At 42.1% G+C, this 18,123-nt stretch overlaps 1 protein-coding gene across 8 annotated transcripts in view; it reads left to right on the plus strand.

Moving 5' to 3' along the window:
* The window catches only part of CFI (complement factor I), a 29,762-nt gene extending 12,176 nt beyond the window's left edge, over window positions 1-17,586 (plus strand). Inside the window, exons 7-18 of one of the 8 annotated variants that reach the window (XM_090036698.1) lie at window positions 973-1,014; window positions 1,170-1,211; window positions 3,187-3,222; window positions 3,561-3,590; window positions 3,766-3,789; window positions 5,850-5,879; window positions 8,304-8,339; window positions 9,971-10,074; window positions 11,001-11,116; window positions 13,775-14,052; window positions 15,354-15,455; window positions 17,116-17,586. In XM_090036698.1, coding sequence (XP_089892824.1) covers window positions 973-1,014; window positions 1,170-1,211; window positions 3,187-3,222; window positions 3,561-3,590; window positions 3,766-3,789; window positions 5,850-5,879; window positions 8,304-8,339; window positions 9,971-10,074; window positions 11,001-11,116; window positions 13,775-14,052; window positions 15,354-15,455; window positions 17,116-17,333 — 1,058 coding nt within the window. In that variant the 3' untranslated portion in view covers window positions 17,334-17,586. The remainder of the gene's footprint in view (window positions 1-972; window positions 1,015-1,169; window positions 1,212-3,186; window positions 3,223-3,560; window positions 3,591-3,765; window positions 3,790-5,849; window positions 5,880-8,303; window positions 8,340-9,970; window positions 10,075-11,000; window positions 11,117-13,774; window positions 14,053-15,353; window positions 15,456-17,115) is intronic. The other 7 variants (XM_090036699.1, XM_090036700.1, XM_090036701.1 and 4 more) reach the window with 7 other exon arrangements.
* The last annotated feature ends 537 nt before the right edge of the window (window positions 17,587-18,123 follow it).

Below are 18,123 nucleotides of genomic sequence, written 5' to 3' on the forward strand. Positions count from 1 at the left end.
TCCCCTACAGCCTCACCCGGTCCTCCGGTTAACCATAACTCAAAGTCAAGCCCTCTGGCTCCAACCTAAACCGAGGCTCCACACGCCTAACAATACCTCCAAGCCCTGCCAGGGCTCTCAGTCCTACCTGCAGTCAGGGTGATCTTGTTCCCTGCATCATCGCAGCCTGTTAGTGGGGTAAGGCTGCCCCACTTGCCTCAGGCTGCTCAGCTCAGCCGCAGAGCTCCTGCTCCTGCGACAGCCCAAAGGGAACTGCTCCCTAGGCTTTGGCCTAGCTGTTTATAAGGGCCTGGCCCTGCCCCCTCCTGGCCACATGACCTGCCTGGTTGCCCTAGCAACCCCCATCTGTGTTGCTCCAGGCCTCTCCTCTTCCTGGGGCATCTCCTTAGGAGCGGGGCGCGGGAGTGCCCCGCGACACTCACCTATTCCATAGCTATCCTAACGGTACTCTATTAACTGCTTTTCGAAAATTCGGCTGAATGCCTGAGTTGGAACCTTTTTAAAAATAATGTAAAATAAGTCTGTTAGCTCATTCTATATTATCCTATTTGAATTTTATTCCTAGGTAAACAAACTGTAAAGCCAATGATTAAGGTCAATATTTTGGTATTATGTTTTGGTGTTTGTGCTGCATGTATTTATTTAGGCATTTCAATTTGCCATATTAAATATTTCCCTATGTAAGCAAATAAAAGTTTGGGGACTGTATCCCAGAGAAAGAGGGAGAATTTCAAATGTATTAATGATTTTGTGTTTTATTCCTAGATAAAAAGGAGTCCCGAGCCTGAAATTTAAGGTCAACATGATGGAGTTTTATATGTTTACATTTAGGTATTTTTATAACATTAGCTTCCCTAGTGTAGTAATTCTGTCCTGATGCAATGTTGTGAAAGGCTGGGAGAGCATTTTCACGTGTATGCCAAAGAAAGAGAGAATATGTGGTATGCTGATGATATTGCATTTTATTTATAGGTGAAAAAACGACAGAACCAGAAAGTCAGGGTGAACCTAATGGTATTTTATTATTTTCATAATTTTATATTAATTACTAGCTGTTACTATATACTTATCCATGCAATGTTGTAAAAGTATGAAGAGTATTTTCATGTGTATACTAGAGAATGAAAGATAACTTGATATATACTCATGTTTTTATGTTTTATTCCTAGATGAACAAAATGAAGAACTAGAAATTCAAGATCAAGATGATGGTATTCTATTATGTTAATGTTTTAGGATGCTAATCACCATAGTATACCAAACAATTTTCTACGCAATTATATGAAAGTTTAGAGAGAGCTTTCATGTGTTTGCCACAGAAAAAGAGAGAATTTGTTATATACTGACGTTTCAGTGTTTCCTTCTTAGGTGAACAAAGTCCAAGACCAGAGAATCAAGATCAACTTTTTGGCATTCTGTTATAATTAACTCTATTCTCATAGGCTTTGTTATTATGTCAGGAACATAGCATGATAAATATTTTCTTATTTAGTCCTAGATGAACAAAGTTCAGAACCAAAGGCCAATATATCAATAAAACCAAATGTTTTATTGATATAGTTATAATTTTAAAGCAATTTGGAAACCCATCATTGCCTCAATCACTAGAATAAAATTAATTCTAAATAACTATAAATTTTGGTATTTGATTTTGGGTTTTTTATCATGGAAAATCAGAGCTCTTCCTGCCCCCTTCACTCACCAGGGCACAGGTCCAGGCCCCTCACTCCCAAGCCACAAATCCCCAGCCCTGCAGGTACCCTTCCATCCCCACCCACAGCCCTCTGGCCCTCCTGGTGACCCTCATCCCCCCACCCACAGCCCCTTACCCTGCCAGCCCTGCTGGAGGGGATCCCCTCCTGCCAGGGCTACGAGGCCAGGGACGGAGGACCCTAGCCTCAGGTGCTGCTGCCCCCTGCAGCAACACCTAAGCCCTGGCTGCTACTTATGGGAGGTGGCAGCTGCTGTGGCCCGAGTAGGGAACAGAGCGTGGCGCTCAGATCCCCCTCCTCCCCCATGGGCAGCACAGCCAGAGTAGAGCCCATCAGGGAGGGCAGATGCAGGCTGCCCACTGGGTTCAGGCTCTCTGCCTTGCTGCCCTCCCCCCGGGGCCTTTGCAGCTCAGTGGGCAGGACCTGGCATGCAGGGCAGAATGGGGCCATGCGGGGAAACTTGTTGCCACCACGAGCCCCTTAATGTCCTGGTAAAGTGTCCTCTGCCAGCCCAGCAGCAGCGAGGGGCACTCCGAGCTGCCACCACTGCTGCTGTTGGGCAGGCAGGGGTCACTTCACCAGGGTGGTGCAGGGCTCCTAGAGGCAAGGAGCTTCTCTACCCAGCCCTGCTCTGCCCTGCCACAGCAGGGGGCTGCCTGCCAGGCTATGGAGGCCCTGGGGGGAGGGCAGCAGGGAGGGGAGCCCTGAGCCTGCAGCAGGCAGCCCGCCCCCTCTCCTGCCCCACACAGAAATCTGGAAGGCATGTGCCACCTCCTGCCCTCTCCAGGAGTGCACGCAGGGCCAGGGAACCAGGCCCTCCTATGCCCCAGATAAGCTGCCCACAGCCCTGTTCCATTCCCTGCCAGGACCCTGCGATCACGCATTCCAGCCCTGGACCCCAAGGCCCATGCACTGCCTGGCTGGGCAACAGCCCCAACCCTACCCAACTCCCTCCCTCCCTCCTTTTCTGGTGGGGTAGGCCTCAATCCCCACCCCACCAGACTGACCTACGGGAGCTGCTCTCCAGGCTGCCTGGTGGTCATGTGCATATCCAACATGTTTGTATTCTATTATTTCTAGCCATATACTCATAGGCATTGTTATGATGTTATCAACATAATATAATGTTATGTATTTCCATAACATTATTGTATAATATTGTTACTGTATTTCCTTATGCAATACTGTAAAATTTGTAAGAGACACATGCCAGAGTGAGAGATGGAAATTTTATAGTGATATTTTTGTGTTTTACACCTAGTTGAACAAAGTGTACATCAAAGTTCAGCATTTTGGTATAATTTTTTTGTTCAGCTATAGTTATTGATTCAAATATCAACATTCCTATCATGTTAGTTGCTATAGTATACTGAATACTTCCCCAGCAATGCTGTAAGAATTTGGAAAGTATATGTGCATACCAGAATGAAAGGAAGATGTTGCTGTGTATTAATATTTTTGTTTTTATTTTTAGATGCACAATATTCAGAGACTCAAAGTCAACAGATTGGTATTTAATTTTTTTTCTGCAGATATAGATGTAGATATTGGCATTTCTATTATGTTGATCACTAAGTTTAGAAATGGAGGGAGAATGTGGTGTATATTATTGATGTTTTCATGTTTTATTCCCAGATGAACAAAATCCAGGCCAGAGATTTAAGGCCTATATTTGTGTATTTTATTATTTTTATTCACATATTTATAGGCATTCCTTTGCTGCATGCCACCATAACATACTACACATTTCACTGTCCAATGCAGTAAAAGTTTGGAGACCATTTACGTGAAGTATCCAAAGATGGAGGTCATTTGGAGTTTGTTGATGTTTTTGCATTTTATTTCTAGGTGAACAGAGTCCAGAGCCAGCTGTTCAAGGTCAATATTTGGTATTCCATTAATTTTATATATTTATTCATTGGCTTTTCTACTAGGTTAATCAGGATAGTGTATTAATTATTTCCTTATGCAATGCGGAAAACATTTGGAGAGCATTTACATTTGTATGTCAGAAGAAGAGAGAGTAACCGATGAATTTCTTTTTTTTTCCAAGGTAATAAAGAAGAAAACCATAAAGGTAAGTTTTTCAGTTTCTTATTTTTGTATACAGGCAGTCCTCAGGCTTACGACACAATTGGTTCCTGAGAACTGTATCTTAAGTCGAAATGTTGCAACTCGGAACCAATTTTCCCATAGAAAACGATGTTATAAATGGAGGATTGTTTCCTGAACCAAGGCCCAATACCCTGTTTTCACCAAAAATACCCCAGAATTTTGTACTCAATCAATTATAGATGAGTAATATAGCTACTTTAACATATTTATATTGTAAATAGCAATCAGATTGATTTGGAAGGACTGCTTTGAGGTGACTTTGCTGGACTTTTTGAAGGAATCCTGGCTGGACTTTTTGAAGGGCTCTTGGCTGGAGTCTTCTCAGGAGTCCTGGCTACAGGTTTTTCTGGAGCCTTCTCTGCTTTCTTAGAGAAAGTGTCCAAGGAAGTTTGGACAGACAGGAGATGGGCAACGCAGAGAACTTGTTTGCTGGCATGGAGTGGCGTCAGATCAAGTGTTGTAAAGTTGAAAATGATGTCAGAAAGTTGAAACGGTATCAATTTATAAACGTTGTAAGTGCAAAACGTTGTAACTCTAAACATTGTAAGTTGACTGCCTGTATTGCAAAGTTCTTCATGCCAGTTAGCCATTTAATTCTTGCTGGTAGCTCTTGCTCAGTGGTAAGTTTCCCACAGAACAGACAATATAGGAGCAGGAAAAGCTCTCTGTTTTGGAGGTTAAACTTAGATAGCATTATTTCCCACGTTCTGATAATTTTAAACTAAAACATAAGGATTGTCCATGTATTAAGCTACGCAAGAGGAAAAGACTAGCAGCAGAAGGGGCGCCTATAGACATGCAGGGACACTGTTCCCACACACTGTAATTACAGTTCTTTTAGCTGTGGCGCTCCATGCACTTCCAAAAGATTAAATTTAATTTTGTTTCTTTTAATTTTACTTTGCTTACTCCTGAAGTAACTGTTACACCAACATATCCCTTTGCCAGCTTCCTCCAAAGTCCAGACAAACCCACCCCCAACTACCCTCAGTTCTCTTCTGGTTAGAGATTTTCTTTGACAACTTTCAAGCAGAACATGTTAAATATGTTCCAGAAGCAGATGAAGGAAAATAAAATAAAATTTATACCAGAAAACTAGAAAAGTATTATCTTATCTGAATTGTGGTGGTGTCCAAAGGAGTCTGGACATGCTATAGGCACACCCAGTGTAGAGACCACAATGCTGTAAGTACAATGCTCAGGAAGGTGCGAGGGGCACCTTCTGTGGAAGGAAAGTACCTTGCATAAGGTATAAAAATATGATAGTAGAGCTCTCCAAATAATGTTATATTAAATGAAGACATCTGCTATTTGTCCCCTGAACAAATGGTGGACCATGCCCATTGCCCCCGCCACAGCCCCCTATCTACAACCCTGTATCTAAGGCCAGAACTGGTAAATCATTTGCTCCCGAATCTATTTCTAATTGATAAGCTCTTTCAGTGTCTCACCTAGTGAGTCACCTCTGTCATTATTTAGTTTGGCTCTGAGTCGTGTTTTAGTCAATCAGCCTGATGCTGCATGTTCTGGTTACGTCTGTAATGTTCTGAGATATGTATATTTCTTCTGAATTCAGTCAAAAACATGCTTGATTCGCATAATGAGAGCTCTTTCTCCAGACGCTGCAGCCACTAACACCCTGCAAATTTTAGATATAGAAATACAAAATTGACTTAATAAAAACATTAGAAATGTTTTATCCACCCATCAATACATAATTAGTGGTTCAAGGTGGCAAGAATTTCTTAAGACAACATTTCTTAAGATCATTTTCCTAACTGCAAAATCAGTGCAAATGGGAAAGACTTTTTAAGGGAAAATATACAGTAAACGAACTGCAAAAGGACATGATACTGATATTCTATTAATGTTATTAACATATTTATAGGCATTTTCACGATGCTTATCACAAAATTATATTAAATATCTCCCTATTAAACATTTTAAAGGTCTGGAAAACATTTACCTGAGTTAGTCTGAGAAAATTTGATATATATTAATATCTTTGCTTTTTATTCCCAGTGATAATATGCACAAGAGCAAAAGGGAAAGGTAAAATGTTTAATATGTTTGCATATTTAATTAGGCATTGGCACTGTGCAGAGTTCTCTATACCAATTAGCCATTTGATTTTGGCCCACAGCATTGGACTTTTAAGAAGTGTATTTTTCCTGTAACCATCATTATCTACAGGAAATTGCAAGATTTCTAGTTGTCTTTGCAATAGAAGTGGGTCTTTAGAAAGGATATAAAAGATATGGTTGTACTTCTTTGTATAAAGTTGAGGGAAGATTCTCTATGTACAAGGGAGAGGGAAGGAGAAGCTCAAAGGTGATCATGGGATAAGAAGCAAGTGCCCAGGCAGTTGGAGAGGATATGTAGAAAGAAGAATGAATACAGGAGGCAGAGTTTTCTGTGATATGAATTAGCTGTGCTTTCTTCTTCTCTCAGCTATGCATTGACTTTAATAGGAGCAGAGTGCAGAATCCATTTGCCCTCAAATCCATTTCTCATATCTCCCCTGCTGATTCATCTTTACCCTTATTAATTTTAGATTTCATTTTAGTTAGTTGTTGTGCCTGGAGTGTATCAACATAACTATATTTCTTTGGAATTAAATTAAAAAGCAAACTCAGTTCACATAATGAGAGCTCTTTCTCAGCAGCTGCACCTAAGGCAACTTTGCAAAATCATCAACAAACTTTAGTCACATGGGGGCCTATTCATGAGCCACAATTCCAAGTCTGCTGGAGTGTGGTAATTACACACTTACGTGTGCTTGCTTAAAAATGCTTTAATATGGCAGCAGGGTCACTTTAACTAAAGCTCATTCAATGAGCTTTAAATAAAGCACCCCCCTGCCATTTTTAAGCATGGGGCTGCTGATACATGAGATGCTCTAGGCACTTTATTTAGAGCCCAAAGTTAAAGTGCCCCTGGTAGAGCAAGCCCTCTAAAGGTAGAGTAAGTCTGTCTGTTCTAGTTGTATTTTTTAACATTTTATTCTAAAGCCAGAAATTCAAGGTCAATATTCTGATGTGCAGTCTGCAAAAATGGCCCAATTCTTCAATCTTTATATAGGCAAAATTCTATATATTCAACCCCTGGTTGGCACTCGCCACCCCTCTGCTGCCAACAGCACCGGCAGCATTTGCGGGAGCTCCTGCTTACTGCTGCCACGCTCTTGGCATCACCACAGCGCTCACTCCTGCCACTACCATCCCCCCCACAGCCACCAGGGGCACGCATCATTCATGCCCCCACCCACTGCCCTCCTCAGAGGGTCTACACCTGAAAAAGTCTATGCCAGACACCTCTCCACAAGATGGGGTATGCCATTTCTTTCCCGTTGTCCTCTTCTGTCTTCCTGTAGTACCAGTACATTTCGCTCAGTCCCATTTTAATACAGTCCTCGACTGTGAGGTCTGACCATCAGTTTATGAGCAGGTCCCTGGCTTTCCATAGTGCAAACCTGAAGCAGGATGTGAACTGGTCGAAGCGAGTTGTCGGGGTCCCTTGCTGTCTGGTAAGGTGCCCATAGAGAACCACTTCCCTGATCAGGTTTCTGAAACCTGGTTGGTTGGGAACAGCCTGTTGGTTCAGGGTGCTCAAGAACACCAAGCAAATCTTTCCTTGCCCCAGCCCCACAAGTCCCCCTGCCAACAAAGCCCCCTCCACACAGACCCAGCCCTTCTCCCGACTCTCTCAGGATTTTCTTATCTCAGGATCTTTTCATCTTGTCATTAACAGTGTCACCTAAAGTAAGGAAAGTCCTTGGGTTCCTGAGAGCTTCTTTAAATGAGTGCTAAAAACAGACAAGTTGGATTTATTCCTGAGTTGACTGTCCTGACTTTGACTTGCATCAAAACAGGCAAGGGGAGGGTGGGAGGAGAAGGGGGAGAGAGGTGGGTGGGGAGTGACAGTCTTACAAATGCCTCTTGCATGGCAGTTAATTGGAATTGATTCCAGTTTTGTGTGTGTGTTGGGGTGGGGGGAAGTGTTATTTCAGTACTTCACATATACTTAGGATGGGATAATGGGCCTGTATAGGATCCCAAAATAAGAGGTTTTGTCCAGGGGAAACGTCAAAGTTTGGGGACTTATATAAAGCCTAGAGATTTTATACTGAAAGAGAGCAAGATAAAAAAGGGAGGAAATTGTTATTAGTAGTTATTTATGTTCAGAAAAAAATTCTAATCTTGTTTAGTTGATTATATGACATATATAGGACGTAGGTCATGTGCTAATTACAGATCACTTTTCAGTCAAAATGCCCGAACAGTGCCTAGTTTGTTTTGTGATGCAACACCTCTAAGAACTAAGATGGAAAAGTATTTCTATTAATGTTTGAAATGGTATGTTTTTATCCGTTAAGAACCTGGTGTTATTTTATATATAAATAGATGTTTAAATTGACAGGGTAAATTAAAATATTTGGAAATATCTGAGTACTAATATTTCATTATCTTATTACAGCACCGGAAGTTGTACCAAACTACAATGCAAATGAAGGTAAGTTTCCCTAGAGTGCAACACTTTAGCTAGATACTACATATTAAGACAAACTTTACAAAGGAAACTTACATTTTTCAACTGAGCATTCACATTGCTTTAAAAAATAGATTAAATGCATGCAAGTGCAGGCAATAATAATTGATTGAATTCTTTCGGTGATACGTTGTAAAATTAAAATCAAGTACAATTAATTGAATCCCAAATTATTTGGGCACTGCAGGGCATATGTTCAGATGGTTTAAACCCTCAGTGCCCCAGGGCAGTCCGCACCAGGCTTCTGCCCGTGCCTGTCAGCCAGGTGCTACTCTGCTCCCCTCACCTCCAGCTTTGGTTTCCCCTCCTACTCCTGCCCCTGCTGTGCTGCTCCAGGTCAGAGGAGAGCTTCAGCTGGGCAGCTCCTGCCTCAGAGCATGAGGCTCGAGCTCCAGCTCCTAGCTTCCTTCCACCTGCTCACCTGCCCGGCACAATAAGCAGCCAGCTGCAAATGGGTGGAGCCGGTGGTAGGCAGCTAGATCCAGAACCCCACATGCTGGGGCAGGAGCTGCACAGATAAAGCTTCCCTCCTGTCTATCCAGAGTGGAGCAGCAGGGGCAGGAACAAGAGGGGGAGCTGCCATTGGAGGCAAGGGGAGCAGAACAGCCCCACCAGCTGCAGCCGCACTGGGAACAGCCCTGCCAGAAGCTGTGCACTGGCTGGGGCCAGGGCTAGAGGGCGCAGACAGGGGCACAGTGCAAGCTGCCCTGGGCAGAACACCATGAGGGCATCTGTAGACCACATTGGAGCTCTGCTGCATGCACCCCATGCTGCCCTGTCTCTCCCTCCTTCCCTCCCCTCACCCCCAGCTGGCTCCCAGGACCTAGTGCCCAGGCATTCCCCCACACATACCCCGACACATATGTCCCTGCCAACCCTCCGCACAGGGTGAGGACATTTAGGGAGTGGATCACAGCTCAGCCTGGGCCCCAGCCCTGAGCTGTCACTGCTCTGCAACTTGGCTCCATGGTCCTGGCCTTGCCCACCCCAGACACTGCTCCCTGCCGGCCCAAAACCCCATAGAAAGTTTTGGTGAGTTGTTGTGGGAGGAGGTGGGGGAAGGTGGTGCTGACCCAGCCTGCAACAGCTCATTAAAACTCCCTAGGTGGCCGTTGGACCCAAATAATTGCCCACCCCTGGTTTAAACTGTCTTTGTGTGACCAATGTCTGTGGTACTATGACAGTTTACACTGCTTATGGATTTGCTTCTGCTTATTTTGCTAAAAGGTGCAGGCAAGTATAAACAGATTTCAGAGAATATGTTTAAAATTATTTGAATGAATGCTATAAGTGGGAAATTAAGCTAAACTTGGAATATAAAATATAGGAAGTTATCACCTGTTGCTTATAGCATACACACAAAGTTCCTGGTCAAATTACCCTATCCTGAACACAACAAACTAAGTATCTCACAGCTCTAGTATTTTCAAAATAATTTTTCATCAGTTAGTCAGCAGTTTCTCCTCGGCTGAAATCCATTCCTACAATTATGAAAGAACTGAGTGGCCATAGGAATCAAATTATATTTCAAAAGCCTTTTTTGTGGAAACTAATTGATTATCTAAATGATATATTTTTTTTCCTTTTTCTTATAGAACGGAGGGCAATCAAGACATTTTTACCTGAGTTACAGTGTGGTATTACAAACCACACTGTAACTCGACATAAGCGAATTGTAGGAGGAAATCCAGCTACAAAGGTAAAGCCAAGGTGACCTAGTTTATTAACAATTATAATTGATGTTGTTGTTTTTAGCTTTAGAGCACCTTGATGTAATAATAAAAGTGTTATCTTAAAGCATACTAAATGCAGACACCTAATTGATACATACATTGATACATTTGCATGTTTAAACACAAATTAAATCAGCAAAAAGCAACTGCTAAGATTTCATTAAAAATGTTAATCCTTAAATGGAAGTTGAGAGTGCAGTATACTAAACTGATTCTAAAACTGTATTCACAACTTACAATTTTAAAATATACTTTCCTTTTAAAGACCAGACAACATAAATGTACTAGCTGTGACACCAGAAAACCATAGTAAAATAGGGTTGGAAGGGATCTCAAGAGGTTGTCCCTGCTCTAGGCAGGATCATTTCTATCTGAACTATTTTAACTAGAATTACACAAATGTATTCTGCACAACAGTATAGGTTTTAAGTCTCACCATTGTAAAGAGATGCAAAACTCATAACTGTGCTACCATAGTTATGTAATGCAGCACTATGGAACAAGGGCAACCTAAAGAGAAACTAGCAAAGTACTGGAACAAATCATTCAGAAAAATACTGACTGTTGTAGTTAGAAAGAGTACTTTGTTTCTTGAGTAGTATGATATATTTGATCACACACAGAATCCACACCCGCTTTGGTAGATACTTCTGGTCGTGAAGACATTATGTTGGACAAAGAGTCATGGAAACTATTGTGTTGGAACTCGCATCCTCTTTTTGCAGAGTCTAAATTTACTAGTACCTCTTGGACTGCAGAAGTTGGGTTAGAGATAATCAGGGAAAAGAAGAGGGTGCAAAGGACTTTCTGCTACCTTTTATACACTAAAAAATAAAGCAGTCCTATATAATCCTCTGTATAATATGAACTATGCAGAATTTTTTTTTAATAGGGTGAATTCCCTTGGCAAGTGGCAATTAAAGAAGAAGGTGGTACAGGTCCCTCAGTGTACTGTGGAGGGGTTTATATTGGTGGCTGTTGGATTTTAACTGCTGCACATTGCATCAGGTAAGAAACAGTTTGGAAATGATATACTACTTGCAAGGTAATGTAACTGCTTGGGGGGATTGTGCTTCTCATCCACTTATTTGCTGACTCCTAGAAGCAAAAAATATTGAGCCACAGAGGTCACTGAACCAAAACTTATTATGATGAAACACATGAAAGAACCCTAGAGGAGAAGCAAAATGAGCAAAAGTTCCCATGCTAAACTTCTAAATTCTTATTAGGAACATTAAGTAGATCTCGGTCAGTACCATCAGACTATTCTGAGATCTGCTCTAGCTCTCTCAGGTTCATATGGAACATGCTCGCTTCTACCACATAGGATTTCCAAGTGGTATCCTTCAAAATGACTATTCTGCCTGTTTGTGCATGGTGATCCTGCAGGTAGAACAATCTACAAATTCACTTCAATGTACTTTTCTCTACTCCAGGGGCAAATTGTTGCAGGGATTTGGGATTTTTTTCCTGTTTGTTGTAACTTAGCATTATGGCAAAAGGGTTCATCTTTCAGTTTATCCTAAAGGTGACCAACTCATCTTCAGTCCTTGCGGAAGGGAATTTTGCCGACAGCTTGAGCACTTCGTCTTAGACTAGTCACAGTCATAAAGCCACCATAATAGTCCCAGTTTTGCGGGGCTGCAAGTTCTGTGTAGTACCTCTTTGTAGTACAGGTTTCCCTCAATTTGATGTGGGTCCTGTATATGCAAATTCACTCTTATGAAATGACTCTTTTTATACCCCAAATTCATTATATGCGAAGTAAATTCACTCATGCAATTGGCTCCAGGGCTCCACTTGTCCCCACTCACCCCAGCCCATGGGCTGCGCCATCCTGTGGAGCAGGCAGGTGGTGTGGGCTGTTCCCAGAGCCACTGCAGCAGGAACTGGGGTGAGTGGGGAGAAGCAGAGGCCCAGAGCACGGCAAGGCAAGTCTGTAGGGGGGGCGTCAGGGGGAAGAGACTCAGAGGATGCTCCCTGTTGTTCTCAAATGTGCTAAAGACCAAGATCGCATAGCCTGTTCTCAAGCCTTGTGCAATGGATGGGGCTTGGAATCAGGTGCAGCATAGATTGACATGGCTGTATTCCCAGGATGTAGTCAGTGCATGGCAGCAGCTAGTCTCAGCACACTCCCCAGTAGCTGGAAGCTGTGCCAGGACTGAACATCTAGCAGCTGGAAGCTGCACACATGCCACAACTGGAGAGCAGGGGGGGCTGGGAGAAGTCGTGGCAGGGCAAACTGGGTTGATGCTGCCACTTTTCTTTGCTCCCCTTTTGGGGTATAAGATTAAAGCATGCCACCAGTTCTAATCCAGAAAAGAATTGTGCCCCGGGTATCAAAAGTTTAGGATATACTTCTCCAATAAAAGTATCCATGACTTTCCTGAGTAGTCTATTCCACTGCCATACTAAAAGTAAGGAATTTTTTTCTGGTACTCAGTTGAATTCTACTTTGCTGCAGCTTAAAACCAGTGCTCCACATCGCTGCAGCAGTGGAAAACAGTTGTTTTCTTACTTCTTTATGGCAAACTTTCAGATGTTTGAATCTCCTATCATGTCCTCGCTTAACTGCCTTTATTCCAAGCTAAACATGCTTGCTTATCTCAACCTTTCCTAATAGCGCTTGCTTTCCAATTTCATAGATTTCATAGATGTTAGGGCTGGAAGGGACCTTGAAGATCATCAAGTCCAGTCCCCTGCCCCAGGGCCAGGAAGTTAGCTAGGATCAAAGGATCCCAGCAAGATAAGCATCCAAACGTTTCTTGAATGAGTCCAGAGTAGGTGCCTGCACCACTTCTGGAGGGAGTCTATTCTAGGTCTTGGGGTCTTGGACAGTAAAGAAATGTTTTCTTATGTCCGGCCTAAAATGGTCTTGGAGGAGGTTATGATCATTGGTCCTTGTTTCTCCTTGGGGCGCTCTGGTGAACAGACGTTCCCCCAGATCCTGAGTACCCTTATGTACTTATAAGCAGCCACCAGGTCCCCCTGAGCCTGTGCTTTTCCAGGCTGAACAGTCCCATGGCTCTCAGCCTTTCTTTATAAGGCCTATTATCTTGCCCTCTGATCATGCACGTGGCTCTCCTCTGGGATCTCTCAAGCTTCTCAACATCCTTCTTGAATTGTGAAGCCCAGAATTGGATGCAGTACTTCAGCTGAGGCCTCACCAAGGCCGAGTAGGGCAGGAGGATGACTACCTGAGATTTACTTGAGAAGCAATAAAGGGACCTTAAGTTGTCAGAATTTGACTTTACTGGCAGGAGGGCTGCTGAAGTCTTTGGTGTTAAGTAGAAGTAAAACCATACGTTTTTGAAGGAAAATCATTGGCAGCTTGTTGAACTACTGAGCATGCAGAAAAGGGCATTGTGACCACCTTGCATGAGGAATAGTTAAAAGGAACCTCCTCTCTTGCTGTTCAGTGCTCTCCATAATATATTTTTGCTCTAAAAAATATTCTCCACATCAGACGAAGTGCCCAGTCGATCCACACTGACATTTCAGGAAGCTCTGGACAACTTGGTTCAGAATAGGACAACTCTTTAATACATAGTATTAATTCTTTTTCCAGAAATTCTGATACTCTGCAAAATGGCAGAGTTGGCTACAACTGAGAGCTTACATTTGTGCTGTATTTATTAGCAAAATGTATTTCATATTTCTTTCCAGAGCAACTCGAGTTCATCAATATAGAATATGGTCTGGCTTGTTGGACACAATACAGTATAATCCAGAAATAGATACTTTTAAGCTGAATAAAGTGATAATCCACGAAAAGTATAATGCTGGAACATATGAAAATGACATTGCTCTGCTGGAGATGAAAAGTATAGACAAAGGAAGACCATGCTCATTATCATACAGCATACCTGCCTGTGTCCCATGGTCAGAATATATGTTTAAACCTGGACATAGATGCAAGATTTCTGGATGGGGACTAGAAAGAGGTATTTGATTGATAGTTTATTAATGTATTTTCTTTTTATTCACCTCATGGTAATACTCACAGGCTTCAATCAGGATCCACAATCTTGTATGCTGGGTACCTTGAAAACACTTAGAAAAAATTGTTCTGGTCCCCAAAAGCTAACAATCTAAAAACATTATAGATACATTTCAGGAAAGGGTTGGGAATGCAGGTAAAACATGTCCAAAATGACCCTGGATACATCATGTTATATACATGTCTTTAAATGTCAGTAAAATAGGGTAATCCAGGTAGGAAGGAGGATTTTATAGGTGGAGAATAAGATGGGGGCAGGAGGTATATGTAAGGACAGAAGGGTGGGCAGCTGAGGGGCTGCAGTCAGGGGAGGGCAAAGACAAACAGAAAGTAACACTCCAATGTCTGACTGATATACACAGATTAATGGAGTACAGGCAGTCCTTGGACTTGCAACACAATTGGTTCCTGAAAACCACGTCTTAAGTCAAAACGTTGTAACCTGGAACCAATTTTTTCATAAGAAACAATGTTATAAATTGGGGACTAGTTCCTAAACCAAGGCCCAATACCCTATTTTCACCAAAAATGTCCAAAAATTTTGTACTTATTCAATTATAGATGAGTATCATAGCTACATTAATGTATTTATATTGTAAATAGCAGTCACATTGATTTGGAAGGACTTCTTTGAGGTGACTTTGCTGGACTTTTTGAAAGGCTCTTGGTTGGACTTTTTGAAGGGTTCTTGGCTGGACTTTTTGAAGGGTTCTTGGCTGGAGTCTTCTCAGGAGTCTTGGCTGCAGGTTTTTCTGGAGTCTTGTCTGCTTTCTTAAAGAAAGCGTCCAAGGAAGTTTGGACAGATGTTCTCCAGCAAGATGAGTGATACAGCTAACTTGTTCACTGGCGTGGCATTGCATCTGATCAAGCATTGTAAAGTCGAAACTGGCACTGTAAAGTTGAAACAGGGTGTCAATTTATAAATGTTGTAACTTGAAACATTGTAAATCGAGGACTGCCTGTATATGATATTTTGCATGGGTTAAAAGCTTGGACACATTTCACAGCAAAAGATCATAAAGAGTCTGCATCATCCTATTTTTATTTTCCCTTAAAGTTAAATATGTTAGGCTCTGTTCTGTCCTAAGAACTCAGCCGCATAAAGGTGCAGAAAAAAAGTGAATACATTGGTTCAGGTCATGTTAAGGAAAAGCAAATGTACAACTTCTGATTTATATTAGAGTATGTTTAAAATGCATTTACAATTTTACATATTACAGAGATTTGTTCTTTCTCTTTTTTTAGACAGTGCCAAACAATTTGTCCTTAAATGGGGCTATATTGATATACTGTCAAATTGTACTGATATCTACAAGAACCGTTTTTTTAAAGGAATGGAATGTGCAGGCAAGTATTAATTTCATCACTATTCATTGTGTCACTATTAAATCTCTAATATCCATAGTCCTACGAGCTGATTTTCTTTTAGAGCCATGAACTAGCACCATACCTACAGGCTGGGGAACTCTCTTCTCATCAGTGCAGAGGCAGAAAAGGATCTTGGAGTCATCATTGATACCAAGATGAACATAGGCCGGCAGTGTGGGGATGCAGTCAGGAAGTCCAACCGTACCTTGTCATGCATCCACAGCTGCATCTCAACCAGGTCCAGGGAGGTGATATTCCTCCTCTATGCAGTACTTGTCAGGCCACAGTTGGAGTACTGTGTCCAGGTCTGGGCACCCCACTTCAAGAGGGATGTGGACAACACAGAGAGGATCCAGAGAAGGGCCACTCGCATGATCAGGAGGCAGGCAACAGGGCAGGCCCTATGAGGAGAGGCTATGGGACCTGAACCTGTTCAGCCTCCACAAGAGAAGGCTGACAGGGGATCCAGTAGCCTGTTACAAAGTAGTCAGAGGGGACCAGCAGGCATTGGGGGAGTCCCTGTTTCCCTGAGCACTACCAGGAGTGACTAGAAATAATGGTCACAACCTGGCAGAGGGTAAATTCAGAGACGTCAGGAGGCACTACTTCACTGTCAGGGCAGCTAGGATCTGGAGCCAACTTCCAAGCAAAGTGGTGCTGGCTCCTGTGCAGGGGGTGCTTTAAGACAAGGCTTGACAATCACCTTGCTGGGGTCCTTTGACCCCAGTACTCTTTCCTGCCATGGCAGGGGGGCAGGCTTGATCTGCTCAGGTGCCTTTTGACCCTACTAACTATGAAACTACAATAAACTACATACCACAATTTGAAAGCGTGTCTAATTCTATCCCAACATGCAGTTGGTCCAATAAAAGATATCATCCTACAAAAATGCTTGCCTCTCACAAGCTTACAAAACACATTACAAATATGTATGCTGGGCATTTTTTTTTTAAAAGTAGTTATCTTATGATGAGCACAGAGAATAAACTCCTGCCATGGTTACAACAGGTTCTTCCCAGACAAATTGAAACACTGTGCTAGAAAGTGTAAGGAAAAGTGCAGTAAGAATGGAAGAGAGTGAAGCCCTATTATCAAGAGACTAGGGAAAGCTAGAAGCAATGCCCTAGCATTATAGCAATGTTTCTACAAGATGGTATCTTCACATTCTTTGCCCTTGATCCATTCTTCACAAAGACTACATTCACCTAATTAGAAACAATGGTACCTATCTCAGTAGCAGACAGTCAGTTTCCTTAGATTACTTTTCAAAAAGAAATATAATATATAATAGAGCTGAATCCTGTGCTACTGCACAGGTATAACACCAGAATAACTTGACTCAGCTAATGAGCATCAATCAAGTTACACTAATGCAAATGAAAAGATTTCTACCATCTATAATTCTATACCTTAGCATCTGACAAAGTAGCTATAAAAGCTCATGCCTTTTTGAACATGTTAGTCCATAAGGTGCCACTCTGCCCTGGCTTCTGCCTCACTTTAGACTAACAGGGCTAACTACCTCTCTCTATGGAAAAAAAAAAAAAAAAAAAGTTTTATAGTCCACACAGTAAGAACCTCCCCTTCTGCCTCCCAATAAATTCTTATGTTTTTTTCCTCTCTCTCTCTCTTCCCTCAGGTACATATGATGGGTCCATTGACAGCTGTAAAGGTGATTCAGGAGGACCTCTGGTCTGTTTTGATTCAAATAATGTGGCCTATGTGTGGGGTGTTGTGAGCTGGGGTGAAAACTGTGGAGTGGCTGGCTACCCTGGTGTTTACACAAAGGTGGCAAGTTATTTTGACTGGATTAGCCATCAGGTGGGGAGGGCCCTCATTTCTAAATATAATGTGTGAACGTTTGGAAACGAAGTGCTCCATTGTTACCACCTATACACAAAAATGAAAATTCAGTTCTATGTTATGATCAGAAGTTGTCACGTAATAACTCCTAAAACAAACGTTTAACAAGCACATTGTGATAATGCAATTAGCCTCCTATAAATGTTGTGATTTGTGTGGAAATAGTGTTTTGTACTGTAATTAATTGCCTGCAAGACTCACTAAAAAATGCATGCTTATTAGAAGGAAATAAAAATGTGTGATGCTTTGCAAGTGTTATCATTTCACACTGTGTCTGCATTGAGATTTCCTGTCAGTTTAAAATGGAAAATGGAAATTCACACTGAAAGTAAAGTGACTACAGAAACATCATTCAAACTTGGCAGAAATTATAGTGAGGAAATCCTGTCATGTCACACAGACATTACAGAACTTGAGGGAATGCTCAAAGCCCTAAAACAACAGATCCTCAAAATAACATGGTCCTACCACACCAAGTACAAAGGAATGAAGCCACATAAGGCATCTGCAAAGTAGGCTAGGGATTAGTTCTGAACAGTGGGGCCTGTGCAAATGACTTCAGTGGGTACAGAATCGAACTAAACTTAGAAGTCAATAACAACAATGAAGCAGAGTACAGAGGTACTCAACTTCAATTCTGGTTCACCTTTAATCTGTGATGAAGCTACTCTGCTTTAATGACAGAGGGTATGTCTACATGAGACATTTACTGTGGATTAAACTAATTATCTCCGCAGTAAATATCACACTTCTACATGTATACCTTTATTGGAGTGGAGCAAAC

This window comes from Crocodylus siamensis, chromosome 2 (genome assembly GCF_052110815.1).
Source record: "Crocodylus siamensis isolate JL-2025a chromosome 2, ASM5211081v1, whole genome shotgun sequence".
In the NCBI taxonomy this organism is placed as follows: domain Eukaryota; kingdom Metazoa; phylum Chordata; order Crocodylia; family Crocodylidae; genus Crocodylus; species Crocodylus siamensis.